The sequence below is a fragment of the Lipomyces doorenjongii genome (assembly GCF_038497915.1).
Source record: "Lipomyces doorenjongii strain NRRL Y-27504 unplaced genomic scaffold V1508scaffold_2, whole genome shotgun sequence".
NCBI lineage: Eukaryota > Fungi > Ascomycota > Lipomycetes > Lipomycetales > Lipomycetaceae > Lipomyces > Lipomyces doorenjongii.
The window spans coordinates 444384-462888 of record NW_027118069.1 but is presented as its reverse complement, the minus strand read 5'-3'; the positions used below and the strand labels follow the sequence as shown (position 1 = coordinate 462888).

The following is an 18505-nucleotide window of genomic DNA, read 5'->3' as shown; positions in this document are numbered from 1 at the left end:
CAAATAAACTGCTTGAAATTACAGCAGTTAATTAGCGAGCTACTAACCATTCCTCTTTGGGACTAGTATGTATAAAGTACAGCTGATGGAGAGTTTGAATAGACAGCTTATATGCTAAAACAAAGCCCGTTTAAGCCCACATTCGCTGTAGCCGATAACCTCTTTTTGCAGAAAAATCCGATACATACAATGTTTTCCCTTTTCATATTTGGTAGAAGCCCCATGAATCTCGTCAATTAGCTCGAAATGTGAAACCTAGATGGATCCTTAGCTGCGGTTGCACCGTAAATACAAAGCGCACAATTTATCTAATAAGCAATATACCCGAGGCAAACACTATTTTAATGACACCAGTCAGCGTGCTTTACCATAATATTTTCTATAAGTTTGTACATTAGTTACCTGAATAAGCCGAAGCTGTGCGGCCTTGCCTGCCCCTCTGAGCCGCGCCGGCCAGCTTGGCAGGTGATAATATTGGACGATGGGCACACCTATTCGGATTTCCAATGCGCACCTTCATTGCGAGACTTCTCTTGCCTCGCACCAATCTACCGGATAACAGCTAATATCAGCATTTACAGAATATAACTAGGATAAATCTGAGGTTGTGTTAGCATGGTGAACCCGTTCGTCCCATTAGAGTCCAATCCGGACGTTCTCACTCGGCTTGCAGTGTCACTTGGTCTATCTGACAATCTATCCTTCCATGACGTCTACTCCCTCGACGATCCTGATCTTCTCTCATTTATTCCTCGGCCAGCGCTTGCTTTGATGTTTGTATTTCCTGTATCAGATGCCTACGAGGAGTACAGACGAGAGCATGACAAAGACCAAGTTCCTTACGAGACGTCACCAGAAGACGATGTAATATGGCTGAAGGTATGCCTGGAGCCATTGCGGTGCGACGTAACGAGTCGTGACTGACTGGACCTATAGCAAACTATTAGAAATGCTTGTGGCACGTATGCAGTCCTGCACTCGACATTAAATGGTCCCGCATACGATTACGTCCGATCGGATTCAATCTTGGCCCAATTCAAAGCTGATCTCGCGCCGCTGACGACCAAAGAACGAGTCAACTACATCGAGAACTCGAAAGCGCTAGAAGTTGCACATTCCGCGGTGGCTTCCGATGGAGATACTGCCGCACCTGACGCAAATGAGGAAGTTAATCTTCATTTCGTTGCATTCGTAAAGAGTAAATCAAATGTATTATATGAACTGGATGGTAGGCGAGCAGGTCCAATAGCATTAACCAAGCTGGCACCGGAGAATGACGTACTCTCACCTGCCGCTGTGCTGTTTGTAAAGAGGTTTATGGATCGCGAAGCACAGGCTGCATCTACATCCCCGTCGTATTTGTCGTTCTCACTCGTGGCACTAGCGCCCGGTATCGACTAAGTAATTCAACCATTAATCTTACTGGTTTCGACGGAAATTTTCAATATTGTTTCCGGGAAGGAGCACGGATGTGTTCTGCTTCATTATGGAGGCTTATGGATTTAATTCAATGAGATAGCTATAATTCTGTTAATTCATGACGATTCCCATTGTTTGTTATAATATTAATAATGTTGACTGTATAGTACACCATGCTTATCGCCTTTAGCGAAAAAAAACACAGCTGAAATCTAATAATACAGAGAAAACTAGTAGAGATACCATAGCTAATTTAGCAACATGATCTACGTATACCATGAAATTCTACAACATATGATACAAAATGCCTGCAATGTCCTGCATGCCAATTTTAGCGTAACAAGCAAGAGCCGTCGAAATTACCTATCTCTTTCGAATTGGCTAAAAAGAATTATCTAATGCAGCTAGAATATATTTAGTTCGTTCAAGTATAGCAAGGTTTTCGTCATCGTTGTCAAATGCTTCTTGAAGGCAGAAATCCTCAAGCTGCAAATGCTCATCATACCCAGAAATTTTCGATATTGGTCGCGTGTCTTTAGCCGATTTCGATGGTTGATACGTTCTGCAATTTTGTTCGGCAAGATTGTATAGCCTTTTAATATGCTGTCGTAGTTGCCATATCGCGTATAAAGTCGCGCAACATATTGTTAGTCCCTGTAGATTAGCGCTTGTGGCTGTCGCTTCGGTTCCACTCAACTGAGACAGCTGGTTCTGATAATCCGTAATCATGTATAGAACCGACATTCCAGTACTCCCTATGATTTGATCCAGTGCATATACTGTATGATGGGGTTCTTCGACGGTCGAGAAGTCTAAACAGGCAATATTTCGCGCACAGTAAGAAACGTAAATGAGGTGGCTAATCGTCGAATCGAGTTGCTCCTCGACGAACTTTGAAGCGTCAAAATCCATGGCTTTGGTCACAGCACCAATAAATTTCTTTCTCGTGTTGCGGCTCGATTTAATCACTGAATAAAGTGGTTTCAGATTCTCGTCAAGCATAGCAGAATTTCGCTTCGGATCAATTCGGCGATTGTAATCAAGTACAGCTCTGACTCCCTCAAGGTAGGCTCCTTCAATAAGAGATTCGTGCTTCTCGTGGAGGGTCTGGTGCAGTTCGAGCGCCAGGGATCTGACAACTGGTCTGCTAGATGTCTCTAGAGCAACAAGGACAGGTATACACTGTTCAAATCAGTATTAGAATATCAATACATTCTCGAAGGTAAACTTTCTTACATTTCGTGGATTCGCGTAACCTTGTCTTACTATCCTTTCCACCAGTAGAATAGCCGAAAATGCACGCTCGTCTTCAGAACCTAATGCTATAGCTAAAATCCGATCAAGATATAGTTGCATCAAGGAAGAGCAAACACTGTTGTTTAATGTTAGTCATAAAAAGATGTGCTGCTGCCAACCACATACCTGTCAGCAGAGAAGTTCTTGGCTTCTCCCTGTAAAACTGCAACGTCAACATTCTTATCCGATCCACCCCTCTTCTTGACGGCATCATCAGCTCGAGCTTGCTCGTACGCGAGAAATTCGTTAAACATTTTTATCACCGTATCCTTGAGATCCATGTCGCCACTATCCAAGGCAGCATCAAGAATCTTAATAATCGATGGCTCTAAAAATAGTCTAGGGTTTGCGATAGCGATCAGTCCTACCCATTGTGTGAACAACTTCCATCACATAACTAAGTAAATATCGGTGAGCCTACCTAAGTTTCTTATTGCCGTTCTGCGAATTCCAGCGGCTGCATTCGGTCGAGTGAATACCTGCAACGCAAGGATAATCGCTTCCGAGAGAGTACGACCTTTGCCTTTTAGCGCTTGCTCCTCGAGAATCTCCTTGTGGGAATCTAGACTGCAGTATCGTCCTAGATGCCCTAACAAATGTAACAGGCGCACGACTCTCGGATCCGCATTGGTAAGTTGACCTCTGAGAAGCACGTCCCTGAATTTGTAGAGGGACTTAAGACAAGATCCTGTTGTAACCGCTAACCGCCGAGTATCCTTCAACATATTGCTTATGTCCCTTAGGCATGGGACAGCCTCTGATAACTCCTATACATTGTGAGAAAGAGATGTAATACTTGCTAGTGATAAATCACTCACTTTCAAAGTAAATTTTGTTAGGCGTTTCAGAAGTGATTGCTGAACCTCTACTAAAAATTTCGGACGGAAAGAGCCGACACCTGGTAGCACATTCCGAAATATGAGCAAAACGTAAAACGTACATGCATCCGTTTTTGTATCATCCAAATAGCTTTGTAAAGCGACTAGCTGATCCGCTTCAAAATGAGACCTGCTAGCAACGGCAAATACTGACAAGAGCCCGAACAAACTCTGGAGCGATGTCTACCTCAAAGTCAGGAAGTTCCTTATAGATGCTAGCCCTTGAAACCTACCTTTTTTGTATCGGTCCAGTCAATAACTGCTTCAAACAAATTCTCGATAATGGCTTTCAAGATTATTTGCGCTTGATGTACTGTATGTGCGCTTCCATCCGACTCCTCAAATACATGTAGCGTCAGCATTTGCACTAAACGGGCACTCGATTCACTCTTGTCGCGGATTTGGAGTAAAATGCTAATTCTCGTATTGATTTCTGTCCTAAATCCTAAATCGTCGGCTTCCGGTAAACTACAAGTCGGCCCGTATAATAACTCTTCCAGCGTTTTCTTAGCCAGAGCCTACATCTTGTCAGTTGATCGACTTCACTCAACCTGTCAATTATTCTGCTTACAACAACGCCGGGATCACTGTCTTCTAGCCGTCTTAATAGCCTATCCCCTATTTGCGCTCTGATTTCCACATCTTCCGTCGCAGTATAGACATCCTTTAGCAACTTCACCACACGTCTCCGCACCCCAGTACCAGTATCACCGGCCCGCTCGCACAAAATTGGATATAGCTTCTTCGTTACTTCGGGCTTGACGAGGATATATTTTCCGACAATGTCGACTGCCGCATCACGGACTTGCGGCGAGCTATCTCTTAGACGACTGGATACCGAGTCCATTACATTAACATTCCCAAGAATGGATGGGTCTTTTGCTAGGAGCAAGCCAAGGACGCGGAGGCCCTTTGTTCGCGACACAATGCGTGGATGGTCAAGAGCGCGAAGTATTTCAGACATAACTCTATCGTATAGCTTCCATAGCGGTAAAAGTTTCAAATACTGGTCATATTTCGACTTCATCGCCGCTGGCGAGTCATCCGCGAAGCTACACCAAGCATTAGAATAGTACTAATCGCTCTCATGAAATACCAACTATGTTACTCACTCCTCTTTGGATGCCCAGGAATTATCGCTAACTGCCCTGATAAGCTTTCTGACTGACCCTAGAATAGCATCGGCGGAGTCGCCTTCAAGGAAATTGCCGAGTAATGACGCCCAGGTTGAGAAAAAGTATCCGTAAGAGCTCTTCACTGTTGAGTCGACGAGCTGCGACTTGTGCAAGTATAGCAAAATCGAGCTCGCTATACTATCAATTTTCTCGACGTCTTTCTTGGATGAAACAGACGTCAAATCTGGCATCGTGGCAGGATAGTTTCGCAACGACAACAGCTTAACACCGATAATACCTAAAAGATCCAGTGACATTGAGTTCACCTGTGACCCGTATGTCTCACCGTTCGCACATCCAATCTTACAAAGTCAGCCTTATTTCTGTTATAGACTCAGCAGTTGTAGCTTACCATGTGCATTGTCAAGCACCGCAACAACAATTCCGCACCAGGCCACTCAGGGTATTCCAAGACTGTGATAAAATCTTCCGTGAACAAATCCAGCAACACGCGGTATGGAGCATCTCCTGACTTGGTAGACTTCATAGCTCGCTCTACGAGAAAATTGACGACATCTGTAGAGCTCTTTATGGCTTCGGCGTTGCACTTTTGAAAAACTTGCATAAATACATCTCTATCCTTAACCTCAATTTCCTTCTCCTCAGCAGTCATAGTTTCGAGGTTGAAATTAGTAGAACCGCTTAATCGTAAGTTTCTGCTATCTATTGAGCCCGCAGTTTGAATCAGACGAAGAATCAAGGCAGTGACAAGCTGTATATTCCCACCACCGACGAGCCGATATTGGCGTGCTGTTAATCTACTAACCGGCAATTTTTCTAAGCTACTTAGAATCTCGCCGAGAACGAATGTCCGCTGACTGGGATATGATGCGAAGACCTGAGTTGACCTTATTAACGGCATGTTTAGGCAACCAGAATGCGTATAATGTACCTGAGCTAGTATGTCCATAGTCGCGAGTCGCAGATTCTCAATGCTAGACGACCCAAGATATGAGTCTTTCTCCTTCGTCGCGTTCTCTGCAAAGATAATATTAATTGAGAAAAATTCTAGGCGAGTGATAACACTTTCGCTTAGATCTTGGACGGCTAGGAGTTGATACAACAAATTGAGGACCCTAATTGTTTCTTGAGCAATGCCGACAACTAGTTTCTTGTACGGCATCAGTTGATCCATTTCAGCTAGTACGAGAGTTAGTGTCCCAGTATTTTCCACCTCAGCTCATATGCGACTTACTAAGCGCTGGGATAAGAGGAATAAAAAGGCCTTCAAGGAGATTGCTGACAAAATCAACTATCTCCTTCACGATATCCTCAGAGCATATCTATCGGGACTATCAGACACGTTGAACTAACTATTCCGCATTGAAGGCAAACCTGTTTTTCTTCACGATCACCTAGCATTGTTCTGGTAATCGTCTTGCAAGCTTTTAGCGCATTGTCCGTTAAGGAGATGGCCGTGAAGACCTCCGAATCTTGACAGTCTATCAATCCATTCGTCCCTTTCCATGCTATCTCACTAGCATTTCTAATTGACCGCATGCAAATCTTCTGAAGTCGTAATATGTCGTCCAAAGGCACGTCATGGTAAATTTTATTACTTATCGCTCGCCGCAAACCTCCTTCCAACCGGATTTCCGCATCGTTGGCCAGAAGTGGCTCGGTTTCAGGTCCGCCCACGACCCATAATGTCGATAATCCGCGCTCAACCCCAGAAGTATCCCTCTCACTATTATCATCAGCTTCGAAAATTGTCTCGATTAAGGACTGGAGCGCATCGAGTACCGCACGGGCTTTCGACGTCAACTCATCGGGAGTGGTTGCTATCGCCGGCTTGGTATCATCTGGATACTTTCGTTTCATTGATACTGACTCTGACTCAATAGCAGGTGACGCACTACCGTGTGATGTAGTAGAGGATGGACATGGTTTAGCAAATGACATTTCTGACAGTGCATAACTCGGAGTCTGTGGAGGCTGAATGCTGATGTCCGCGTTCAGATTCTTCTGCTGTTGAGCCGAATCGAGAATTGGCATTGGGCTGAGACACTGATCTTGCGGTTTACCGGCATCATTATTGACTTCTGTCAGTAACGTGGCTAAAGTGCCCATTGGAGTTTTGGCTTGAGGTGCGTGATTTGCTTGCTTAGACGCCACGGACTTATCAGGTTTCTCCATTTTCTGCCGCTTAATTTGATGCTGCACACATTGTAATTCGCCGTTGACTCCCTGGAGTGTTTCCTGCGGAGATAATTTTGCCAACTCGTCGTAGTGACCGACTGCTTCAGGTTCTTGTGTTGGAACTGATTTGACACTAGGGACTTGAAACGATGGTGCCTCTTGTACAGTCCTCAGAATGTTTAATAACGGAATGTCAGGATGATCGGATCCGCTTCGTAACGGCGGTGGTTCACGACGTTCGATAGAATCTGTAACCATACTTAGTTTTCTGCATCCAGAAAAATTCAAAAAATCAAATAAATAAGCGTGCTAAAACTTACACTGAAATGAAACATCGGACTCAATCATTAGGCGCTCTGAAAACTTCCCGAGACCGAAGGAAGGGACATGAGCGGCAATTGGCACGTGGATCGTGGGCAGCGAATTAAAAACCGCAGGAACCTCGAAATTGCTAAACGATCATTAGCGATCTATTCGCAATACTGTTTTTTTGGTCAATGACAGTGATAACATACAGCGGCTGCATATCTGGTGTGTTGAGGTAGCCTCGGAGACTACGCAAGTGACTCTCAACGAGGGCTGCGTGCTGTTCACTCTGTGGCACTGCATTTAACAGATCGAATGTTTGACGTGACTGAATCTGCTGTTGCTCTGGAAGCTGAAATATTGACGTTTGTGCTGTGATCTCCGGTACATTTGCCAGAGACGGGACTACGTCGTTGATTAATTACCCCGATACCTTAGAATCTCAGCTCCATAATGGTGAATACGCACCTGAGCCAGCAGGCGTCACGGACGTGAACGGGGTGTATGGCAACGCGTTACTTAACGTCATCGGAACCGGTATCCGCGGTCCGGAATTCGATCGGTTCTCCTGTGTCATGGTCGAAGAAGCTTGGCTCTATAAGAACAAGGAGCAGCAAGGATGGGCAAGAGTCGCTAGCGTGGCTATAACCAGACCAGGCAACAAATTGAAATAACTTTCAAGAAATTTGCTAATAATCCGGACTCAGGCTCTAGCGACAATATATGGCTTGCGGCGGTTGCAGTTGCTGCCGATGAAGCCACTCTTCCAGCGTTCAGTTTCGTGATGTCGAAGCGGCCGAGCGCGTAGCGGTGTCGCACGTTAACCTCGACGCGTGAGAGGCAAAGTCGCGGGTTGTTATTGCTGCCCGCCGCATAAGCCGCACCAGTTTCAAAACTTTCGGGCAACTGGACTAGCTGGATTGATCGCGCCCAATTAGTGTTCTCCTTCGCTAGCTTTGGGGCTCCCACGATTATTTTATACGATTCTTTACTGTCCTCAACGACCGATCGGAGAAATCTAGGAATTTGGAAGTATTCAATGCCTGTGCTGGCAATTCAAACTCTTGACCGGCGACAAGTCAAGGCTTGCAAGACGGCGTTGGAGAAGAGCGGCCATTTTGACAAACTACGGGGCATAGAGAAAGATGACAACGGCTTTCTAATATTTACCAATAAGGTATTTAGAATGTATACGATGTTTACCATTTTACTAATTATATGTTATAGACTGGGGAGTATGTGGATCTAAAGAGAATTACAATGGCTGAGTTTCCTGAGCTGGTCGATCTTGAGCCGTCATTGGAGATAATGGTGGTCCCAAATGATAATTATAAGAACGCATGGGATGTTCAATCATCATCAAACTTGAAGGCTGCAGTACTAAGTGCCCTTGAGTCATTGATGATCCCAAGTTTGTCACCCGAGCGACTTGATCAGATGATAAAAAGTTTACCGCATCGATACTATATATATGGCCAATTTTTGCTCCTATCATCCGGCTCGTTTGAAAGCATCCCGGAGTGGCAATCAATAGCCCAAGGTGATTTAACTTTTGCGAATAAATTTTACAAGCTTCTGGCGGATAGACTGAATGTCACTCACATCGCCCAAAATGCTCCCATCCCAGGCGACAACGATAACGCGATGAGGAAACCTACGCAATTGGTCTGTCTCTACGGAGACTTCGGGCTCGATGTTAATCATGCTAGTATTCTGGCACCATCTCGGGAACATATGGCGAGAGAGCTGTGGGCTGCTACTCGTCAGAATAGCATTTGTCAGACTTGGGCTCCCCGGTATACTATGTTTAGTCGAGGAAATATTAAAGAAAAAGCTCGGGTGTTGCGATTCGAGAATGTCGAGAATAAGACAGTAGTGGATTTATATGCCGGAATCGGTTATTTTGCATTCTCGTACGCAAAGCGCGGCGCCGGTCTGGTGCTTTGCTGGGAAATCAACCCCTGGAGTGTGGAAGGCCTTCTTCGCGGTGCGAAAGCAAACAAATGGAAAGCACAATTGGTCCAACACGAGGAAGATTGGGTTATAGAAACTAAGAAGGACTCCGCTCCCAAACTAGTGGTTTTTCTAGAGGATAACCGGTATGCGATATTGAGAATTCGCACTGCAGCAGATGCACACGACTTAAAGTACAATATAAATCACATCAACATGGGTTTATTGCCGTCTAGCGAACAAAGCTGGCCGATCGCTACTGAGCTTGCTGCGCTTTCATCTGAAGCTAATGTCACATTGCATGTTCACGCAAACGTGGCTCACTCCGATATTGACACATGGTCTCGAAGCACAGCGCTTAAGTTACTGTACCTAATTTCTGAGTTTAGTTCGGGTTCGTGTGTAATACCGACGCACATCGAGAAAATTAAAAGTTTTGCTCCAGGTGTCATTCATATTTGTGGTGACTTCTTGGTCAAAAAAGGGTGAACTGTGAGACTGGAAGGTGCGCAAGGATCTCGTAATACGGCAGCACTTAGACGCGGAGCAATACCTCTTGGATCTGCATAGTAATGGGCGCTCTAAAGACGATATGACTTCGACGAGTTATGAGACGGAGAGGTGACCTGATGACGACGTCAGAGAGAATTCTGGGTGAGCTTGACGCCGGGAGTACTGAAGGATTCGTGATTTATAAGGCTGCCTGTTTGGCCACAACCGTCAATCCTACGACAACCTCATGAAGTCAATTCCCTCCTTATTTCTCTATTTAGAAAATAACTAGTGTCGGATGTGGCGCCATTGTTGGGAGGGTTTGAATAACAGATGCGCTATCGTTTGGCTGAACTAACCTGACGAAATATTACGTTTTCCCATGTGACATAGGATTTCACGTTCAGAGTATCATCGCACTAAGGCGGTGGATTTGGCAGATCTCACTTCGCCTACTGCAAGCACATACAGCTCTGCAGCGGTTCAGTTGTGGATGCTTATCGAGCTAGTCACTTCCGCGTCCGCACTTCTTGCTAAGATCCGACGAAACTGAGTTCGAGGCCCCGTCACATTCAAGACGATTTAAAGCAGTCATCACAACAACCAGCCCGTTCTGAAAAGCCATGATATTACGAAACTGTGGGGCTTCTGTAGACTTGGATACAAATGTGCAGCGGCATGCGGGTTAGGCTGTGAATTTTCCATTAGACCGGCCCGAACATGATGCCGTTGACGGTTAAATTCTAATTGTAATATTTCTGCGCTAGTGCTTGTGGCTTTAAACACATATTGCTTTGACGCTTAAGCACTCCGCTGAGCCTCAGCACGATTCACCCCTGGATTCTGTCATTCAAAGGTCTTTATAGATGTAGTCTAAGGGTATGGCAGAAAGCGACAGCCTAATTCGTTGAGAATCGGCAATTCTGGGTTACGAGCCACCGTGTGATTGCTTGCTCTCGTATTTTGAATATACACATATATTACATATAGATATTGCGTGAGCAGACAGTTCCGACATATCCAGCGACGTACATCGCAACCATGCTCTCAACTTCGAGCTGCGAGATCGGTCGGCGAGTAGGGAGTCGCGGAGACTGTGTATGGGAGGTATTAAGTGCGTGTATGGATGGGTGGTGAAGTGTGCGGCGAGCGGCTGGGCCGCGCAGCCAGTCGCCATTGGTGAAATGCCTGTGGCAGTGCCCACATTGTGTCACTCGCACAGCCACGCGCTAGCGCCGCCACGCCGGAGTCTGTCTGGCCTGTAGTGAATCTAGTATTCATGTGTTTGGTTTCCTCCGCTCGTCGTGCAGCCGTCCATCGCCATATTACCGCCATTACTCTCCCGAAACCTCGCTCCTCAGCGCGACGGCCGCACTGCGTACTCGACCTCTCTTTCCAAGCTCTTGTAGTGCAGTGAAGTCTGCGGTGACTGCACATACTAACTTTCTTGTCTATTTCATCCTTTCAGCTTGTAGTATGTCCTATTTTCGGAATGGGCAATTACCACGAACTCGATCCTGCGACAGCACAAGCGCCACCACTACCACTATTACTTCCACGAATGTATCCCAGCTCCTCAACATGAATGCAGAACTGCCAGATCTACCGGCTGCTCATGATTTTCAGCTTCCGAAGGAGACTCTTCCGCATAGTTTCGTAGGTGGGGTGGATTCTCTTGATGCGGCAGATCACTCTGCCAGTCCGGTGCCTGGCCTGGCAGTCTCGGAGACGCCCACAGATTCGCGTCTGCTAACATCTCCTACGGTCGCGAAGACGAAGCCTTCAGATTCAACATATACATCGCCGAACGCCTATGCTACTGTACGCACCCCCATGGGTGCGTTCTCGCTCCCGCCGATGACGGTTGCGAACGAGATCCCGTACATCTCTCCGATCGAGAGTCCGATGTTGTCGCCCACTGGTGACAATGATGGCAACATCTCAGGTATTTTTCCAGAAGAACCGATTGCCGATCTAGCACAGGAAAAGGGCTTGTCTCCTCGAGTTGCGTACGCTCAGGCTGCTGCCGACGCTGCGGCTGCTAGCCGCGCGCGATCTCGGAAGGCGTCTAAGCTGCTAGGTCTGTTCAAGGCAGACGAACCACAAGCTACGGAGCCAATCGACAATGAAGGGAATGGAGCATCGCGCACGCCTTGGCGGCGTGGCGTTGGTGCAGACCAAAGGTTGAACAAGAAGAATGGTGACAATGACGATGTCGCGTCTGCTACATATATTGTACATCAGCAGCATAAAGTCAATGATAATAGCGACGACGAACAACTGTCAGAAGATGAAAAACCGCCAATTGCGATAGAGCTTTTACCCTATAAGCATCAAGTTAGTAATATTTAGTCATTATTACGAAGCGGCTTGTGCTGACAGTTACCAATTGTAGGTCGGAGGTCATCATGCGCTGTTCAGATTTTCGCACAAGGCCGTGTGCAAGGCATTGGCAAAGCGAGAGAATCTATGGTATGAGGCAGTCGAGCAGAACCACAGCGACCTTCTCAAGTTTATGCCAAAATACATTGGTGTTTTGAATGTACGACACACAGTCGATTTGTCCGACGAGGAAGAAATGAAAGCTCGACATCGCTCTACGAACGGTACTGGTCTTCGCACTCTGTCAAGGTTACCTGAAGTAGTACTCGATGACAACCGACATATCATTCCCGAATCAATTATTAAAAAGTATTCGTCCTCCGCTCCGTCACAGGATTCCGTTCATGATTCTTATCACGACCACAACAATCACAGTCATGAGAGTACTGGAGATTCTTCCATGCGACAGCGTTTTCCATCGTGGGGTGCCACCCAGATAAATCACAAGCTGCAGGAGCAAGTAATGGTTGAAGCTCTCGCGACGGTTATAGTACATTCACCGCATCGGCGGGTATCATCTGAGAAGGGGCTGTTGGGATCCCGGCGGCATGTGAGCACCACCGACTTACCGTCAGCGGCTAGCGTTGCCTCCAGAAAGCCGTTTGCACCAAACACGGTGGTCAGTGATGGTGAGGTCAGCGCCGAAGCTTCCCCAAATGCTGGTCCTACAAAGGAGGATGATATATTATTCCCGATCGATGATATACATGAAATTCCTGAGCTAGAGAGTGGACATCAGAAGCGATCCTCATCCACCGGGAACTTTTCGTCGCTCAAATTGGGTGCGGCCGCAGCTGAATCCGCTAGCCAGGGACTTAAGTCTCCAAAATTTAAGATGATTTCTCCGGCACGGCATAAGTCTAAGTGCACTCGCACAGAGAGGTTCTTATTACTTGAAGATCTTACTAGTGGCATGAAACGGCCATGTGTCCTTGACTTAAAGATGGGTACTCGTCAATACGGAATAGATGCCACGCCGGCGAAGCAAGCGTCTCAGGCCAAGAAGTGCGCTACAACGACAAGTCGCAAATTGGGCGTTCGAATTTGCGGAATGCAAGTTTGGAATGTTAGAGAACAGCAATATATCTATCAGGATAAATACTTCGGTCGCAAATTACGTGCTGGTGCTGAGTTTCGGGATTGCTTGCGACTTTTTTTGGCAGGAGGTCGTGCGGACGATGCACTGCTACAATATATCCCAAGAATTCTACGCAAACTCAGCGAAATCGAGAATATTATCAAAAGACTAGTCGGATACAGACTTTATGGCTCGAGTTTACTGTTGATGTACGATGCCGGTGATGAGAACTCGAAGATTAATCTACGCATTATTGATTTCGCTCAATGTGTTGCGGCGGAGGAAACGTCTCTCAACAACGCAAGCTGTCCTCCAAAGTATCCAGATCAGCCGGACATGGGCTATCTCAGAGGCATAAACACTCTAAAGCAATACTTCTATCGAATAGGCAAAGACTCAGCAGACAACATTGGTATAAAATTCGAAGAGTTATTGTTGGAGGAAGACGGCCCAGATAGTAAACTGCCAGCCATAGGTGTCCTAATCATGGACGAGCAGGGAATGGATGGTGGGGCCGATGATCACGTCTCTACATGAACCATTGGCATTTGCGTCCTTCTTGATTGTATGAGATTTTATGTATGATTGAGTTTGTACTATTATTATAAATTCTTGTATGGCGTTTGTGGGATATCATCTCTTGCTTTTATGGCACGATGTCATAAGCACGAGTTAGTTTAGATGGCCTCTCATTTTGTATTGACTTTTAGCTACCATATGGATGGTGTCCTTTTCCGGCGTACAATTTGTTTTATTGTTCTATTTCGTAAATTTTTTTTGATATTCAGAACTTAATTAAGTCCAACATCCCGTCCTATATTCTAGCGACTAGTTAATATATTACGACCTACAAAAATCGTGCCAGGTACGTTCTCAGAAGAATGCATAATAGACAACAAGAACAATGCACGCTCCCACTAACACCTCAGAGAAACTAGGCACCGTGAATTCTAATCCGTACTTGCAATAGTAAGTAGCCCATCCCAAAAATGCGATCCAAGCCCCATCTCGTGGTCCTGGAGTTCGCAGGAAAGCCGGCTGCTGATCGGCGTGGTTGTCTTGTTCTGAGGAAAACTCTGATGCGGACAGGAAAGCTCGTTCGAACGATGTTGCCATTTCTCTTCGCGAGTATTTTTTAAGAACTGCCTTGCGACCGCGTTTGCCCATCGCTTTCAGCTCGGCATCTGTAGCCTCGAAGAGGACGTGATTAAAAACTGGAGTCCAAGCACTTACATCCGGCGTGCGTAGCCAGCCAGTCACGCCATCGTCCACCGTCTCGAGAGGTCCCCCGGTTGACGTTGCGATTACGGGTACGTTCATGAGCATTGCCTCCAGCGGCACAATACCAAAATGCTCGTCGGTAGGTGTGTACGTGAGAGCACGACACGAGGATAGAAGTGCATTCCGTACCGGGCTTGAGACAGATGGACAAAATAGAACCGATGATGACGACAGTGCGGCATTGAATAATATCGTATTCTTCTCGATGTCCCATATCGTTTTGTGCTCCATACCGAGAATGTCGCATAATCCTTGCAGCTCTGATAGATATTCAATATTTTCTTTGACCTCACTATCGTAACCTCCAGCTATCAACAACGCAGTCTTCGCAAATCCTGGCGTTTCTCTCAAGGCCGCATATGCGCTTATGCTCAGGTCAATACCCTTCTTCCTCTCGAATCTGTTGACTGACAAGAGTGTGCTCTTTCCTGAATCTTGGATTAACTTGACAATTTGCTCATCTTTTTCTTCTGAGTCAGATACACATGGATACACTACTCCTGGGGTCCGATTAATACTTGGAAATTCCTGGCGGAACATCCGTTGAGTAAACCGCGAATTGACCAGGAGTATATCGGCACGCGAGGTGCTATATGCCTCAATCGTGTCGAACGGTATACGATAGAGTCTCTTAATGAGTGACTTCCGAGTGGCCAGCAGCTTGTCCGGAAAATGGCAATAAAATAGTATACGCGCCTTGCGTTTCCGCCGCTGTGATGTCGACCGCCTACTATATGCCGAATTACTCTCACAATTGGGTGCCGGTTTCCGTCTATCTAATCCTATTCTCAAAAGTGGAATGCAGAACGACAACTGATCAACAAAAATGGCATCATACGTGGTGTTTTCGTGTTGTAGGAGAAATAATGTTAGATGCAGTTGCCGCATTATGGCGCATAGGATCGCGAAGCGGCCAAAGATTGTTCGCGGGAATATTGTGTCACCTTTGACGACGACGTTGAGTGTTCCATTGCGTACTTCTTCAAAGCAGTGTTTGTGGTCGCAGCGTGACGTGTAGACGGTGACGCTGTGGCCCAATGATTGCAGACCAACTGCTGCATCGACAACAAGACGCTCAGCTCCGCCTAACGGTCACTCGTTAGTACCGCAGCAATAACTGAAAATTTTGATGGCATACCTATTCCTAAGTCCGGATGAATAAAAGCTATCTTCATTAAAGCACCAGATGGTCAGGTATTTTGCTACTATGGAATGAATTGGAGTGTTAAGTGTCCTACGATAACCCCTGAGGAGTTTATTCTCGCGATGATTCGTGGACATGTACCGGCCCGGGAGTTTGGGTCAGTTTATCTTTGTCACCTGATTCTAAATGTCAATCGGAGGGATTTGCTCAGCTCTTCTTACAGAGACAGAATAATATGAAATGACGACTACTTTAGAAATGACATTGTTGACATATTGCAAAGCTAGACATCAAGCAGCTTAGGTATTTGGCTCTATATTTCTGCTTTACGTCCGTCCACTGCGCGCCAACGCGCCCTCTCCAGACCAGTTTTGGACAGCTTATGCAAACTTCTAACGTAGGGTATGGGGTAACGGATGTAAGACTGATCCGACTGGCTTCCGACTTTACTCCTTTATACTAGAACAAAATGCTTTTCTTCGGGTTCCTCTATTTCTCAATTTTATGTTTGCATGGGGCCGCACCAGGATGTTTTGCGACTGGCTTCTTCTTGACATCCTCTGCTATTTTTATTTTCCGTTCCACACCTCCTCAGTACTAAACTAGAATTTGCCATTTAATTGGACTCTTCTACACCTCTTGCGAACCTTCCACGCCTGGAGAATCTCAGCGGTATCCTCCATTTGTTTGCATAAGCGATATTTCCGTATTTTGCGTTTCAACAACCGGGTCAGGTGATCGATGAATCTTTAACTTGGCGATGTAAGTCTCTCCTGGCTGGACAGGGCCGATCGTAAGACTGTAATCGATTCTCGGAGCTCATTGCCATCTGGGGGAGAGCTCTATAGCAAGGAACTTCTGGGATGACCTAGATCCTGGGGTGTTTGTGGCAGTTTTGGTCTGGCTGGAGAAATTCTGGATGCCGGACCAAACCGGTTGAGTGTTATATGGAATCAGACCAGCACCTCTACAAGCACACTTGATGTTTTACTTTGTGATTGCCTAATTCATTCCTTTTTTGCACATCTGGACCCATTCATAGTGCACGATCCGCCCAATTCCTGCCTTGGAAACTGAAAGTCTCTCTGCCAAGGGCTGGCTGCAGACGCACAAAAAACTTTACTAATATCTGGTGGTTGCAGCACATGTGAACAATGTGGTTGGAAGGACCATAAGTTCGATATTGTTCCCCATGCAGTAGAAGGTAAATGGGGCAGTAATATGGCTGATATGACAATCAGCAATAGAAGACGAAAAGATTACAGCTTGCTCACTGGTTCAGGCTCGAACGCCAGGCTCAACGGGCCATTCCATGATATCAGACGTCCAGCCACTCTTCCCAGCCGAAATTTGGAATCTGGCGGAATTCCAGGCACTACTCAGTTTGCGTTGGTGTATAAACCTGAAGATGATCAATGGTGGTAGCGCACGGTTATCCGCCTAGACCCAAGCACAACCTTTGAATGGCTTTTCTGGAAAGTGTCAATGATAACCTTGTTTGACTGACTTGTTCCGATGACGTAGCCTGCTTCATCCATGTTGTAGATATCGCGGTTCGTAGCAATTTGCGGAAAACTGTGCCTCAATCGCCCCACACTACAGATCAAACCTCTCACGTGTGGCCTCCCGACGTCTTGCAAAGTCAAATTGACGGGCAGTAACCGTCTTCAGATGTGGCAACCGGTTCAAGAAGCGATAGATCCATTCGCGGCCGATTGATTGGTATATAAGTCGGGTGTCAGCATTTGCTGACCTGTGTCGGACGGATCAAACGCGAATCTCTTCAGCCATTTCCACCGCCAACGCTTGGGTTACAGGGCGCCCTGCCACAGTATATCGAGAGACTCATCGTGCAATGGTCTTCTTCTTCTTTTACACGCACTTCAGACTTGATTCGCCTCCAGACGCGTCGTTGAAGGGTAGATCGACTAACATGAAATTGAGCAGCAGCGGCATTAATACTGTTACGCCCATTAGTTTAGAGGGCTAATAGAGCTTGCCGGAATTGTTGTTCAGGTTCCATAGCTCTTTTACTTCTTGTATGGCCCATTGCGGGAAACACTGTGGGGTTGAAGTCGGACGGCCAGTCGGAACCGGCGCCTTATCCATACGACCCGTTACCGTACATTATTTTAATGGAGAAGAAGTAAAAAGCAAAAAGGCAAACCAAAAAAGCAAAAAGAAGTAACTGATTGGAGCTGGTCTTACGCGGGATCGAACCGCGGATCCTCGCGTTATTAGCACGATGCCTTAACCAACTGGGCCATAAGACCAATCACGAGGGTTGATCTAGAATTCGCTACTTATAGCAAACGTTTAAAAATTGGTAAAAACATACCGAACTCAGTAGGTCCGGCACCGCTCATCCCCTCAATCATCACTACCGAAACACCATCTTCGGTAAAAGACCGTCCGAGCACCGTCATCCTCCAGACGGGCTCGGACTCGTTCTCGCGCGACCAAGTGGCTCGGCGCTCTCCAACAGTCAGTCACTTCCTGACACGTCCCAACGTCTCATCTTCCACAAACCCATCGATGGTAACTTCTACCTACCCACGATGGAGCCCGACTTGATCTCCGTTGCTTCTCTGGTGGACACTACCCTCACCACTGGCTCCCGATGCCTGACCGTGATCGACATGGCACATCGCCAAGTCTTTCCAGTAGTTGAGCTGAAACTCATTGGAGTTTTCTCAAAGCCCGCTCATGGTTACGACAATGTTGCCTCAGCTTTGCACGATTCTTCAAGCCGAATTGCCCCGTGTTGGCACCAGCACCATCCATGAGGATGCGCTGGAGGTCATCCTCGCGCTAAATGAGAATCGCACCATCCTGCCCCATATCCTTCGGCTCGTCAGTCCGGCCCCCCAGTTTTTCAAGTTTTCCTCGACGGTTCGTGTCCGCTACGTCTCTGATACCTGGTGTATCTACAGTCGCCAAACTAGCCACTGTCTGGAGGATT

General features: G+C 46.5%; 5 protein-coding genes and 1 non-coding gene across 6 annotated transcripts; 3 read left to right on the top strand and 3 right to left on the bottom strand.

Annotated features, from left to right (window-relative positions):
- The first annotated feature begins 135 nt into the window (after positions 1–135).
- Positions 136–1622, top strand: V1508DRAFT_408830 (uncharacterized protein). The gene is made up of 2 exons (XM_066939066.1): positions 136–879; positions 937–1622. The coding sequence occupies exons 1-2, from the start codon at positions 616–618 to the stop codon at positions 1399–1401; spliced, it is 729 nt and encodes a 242-aa protein (XP_066798846.1). The 5' UTR covers positions 136–615; the 3' UTR covers positions 1402–1622.
- Positions 1363–7888, bottom strand: V1508DRAFT_102318 (sister chromatid cohesion C-terminus-domain-containing protein). Its single transcript, XM_066935832.1, has 15 exons — positions 7682–7888; positions 7423–7618; positions 7228–7358; positions 6104–7155; positions 5964–6051; positions 5661–5908; positions 5121–5606; positions 4706–5070; positions 4165–4645; positions 3827–4111; positions 3534–3776; positions 3137–3482; positions 2842–3079; positions 2656–2791; positions 1363–2601 (listed from the first exon to the last, which is right to left on the bottom strand). Exons 1-15 carry the CDS (start codon positions 7788–7790, stop codon positions 1801–1803), a joined length of 5205 nt encoding a protein of 1734 aa, XP_066798845.1. The 5' UTR covers positions 7791–7888; the 3' UTR covers positions 1363–1800.
- A 364-nt stretch (positions 7889–8252) lies between these two features.
- Positions 8253–9655, top strand: V1508DRAFT_401753 (S-adenosyl-L-methionine-dependent methyltransferase; the record flags this gene model as incomplete). Its single annotated transcript, XM_066938438.1, has 2 exons — positions 8253–8390; positions 8441–9655. The coding sequence occupies 2 exons, from the start codon at positions 8253–8255 to the stop codon at positions 9653–9655; spliced, it is 1353 nt and encodes a 450-aa protein (XP_066798844.1).
- A 1330-nt stretch (positions 9656–10985) lies between these two features.
- V1508DRAFT_102151 (uncharacterized protein) lies at positions 10986–13807 on the top strand. The gene is made up of 2 exons (XM_066935828.1): positions 10986–11995; positions 12054–13807. The coding sequence occupies exons 1-2, from the start codon at positions 11135–11137 to the stop codon at positions 13653–13655; spliced, it is 2463 nt and encodes an 820-aa protein (XP_066798843.1). The 5' UTR covers positions 10986–11134; the 3' UTR covers positions 13656–13807.
- Positions 13808–13826: 19 nt separating this feature from the next.
- On the bottom strand, positions 13827–15668 carry V1508DRAFT_408824 (uncharacterized protein). Its single transcript, XM_066939065.1, has 2 exons — positions 15538–15668; positions 13827–15484 (listed from the first exon to the last, which is right to left on the bottom strand). Exons 1-2 carry the CDS (start codon positions 15572–15574, stop codon positions 13992–13994), a joined length of 1530 nt encoding a protein of 509 aa, XP_066798842.1. The 5' UTR covers positions 15575–15668; the 3' UTR covers positions 13827–13991.
- A 2074-nt stretch (positions 15669–17742) lies between these two features.
- Positions 17743–17816, bottom strand: V1508DRAFT_t2. The gene has a single exon. It is a non-coding gene; the product is annotated as a tRNA-Ile (tRNA).
- Positions 17817–18505: the final 689 nt, after the last annotated feature.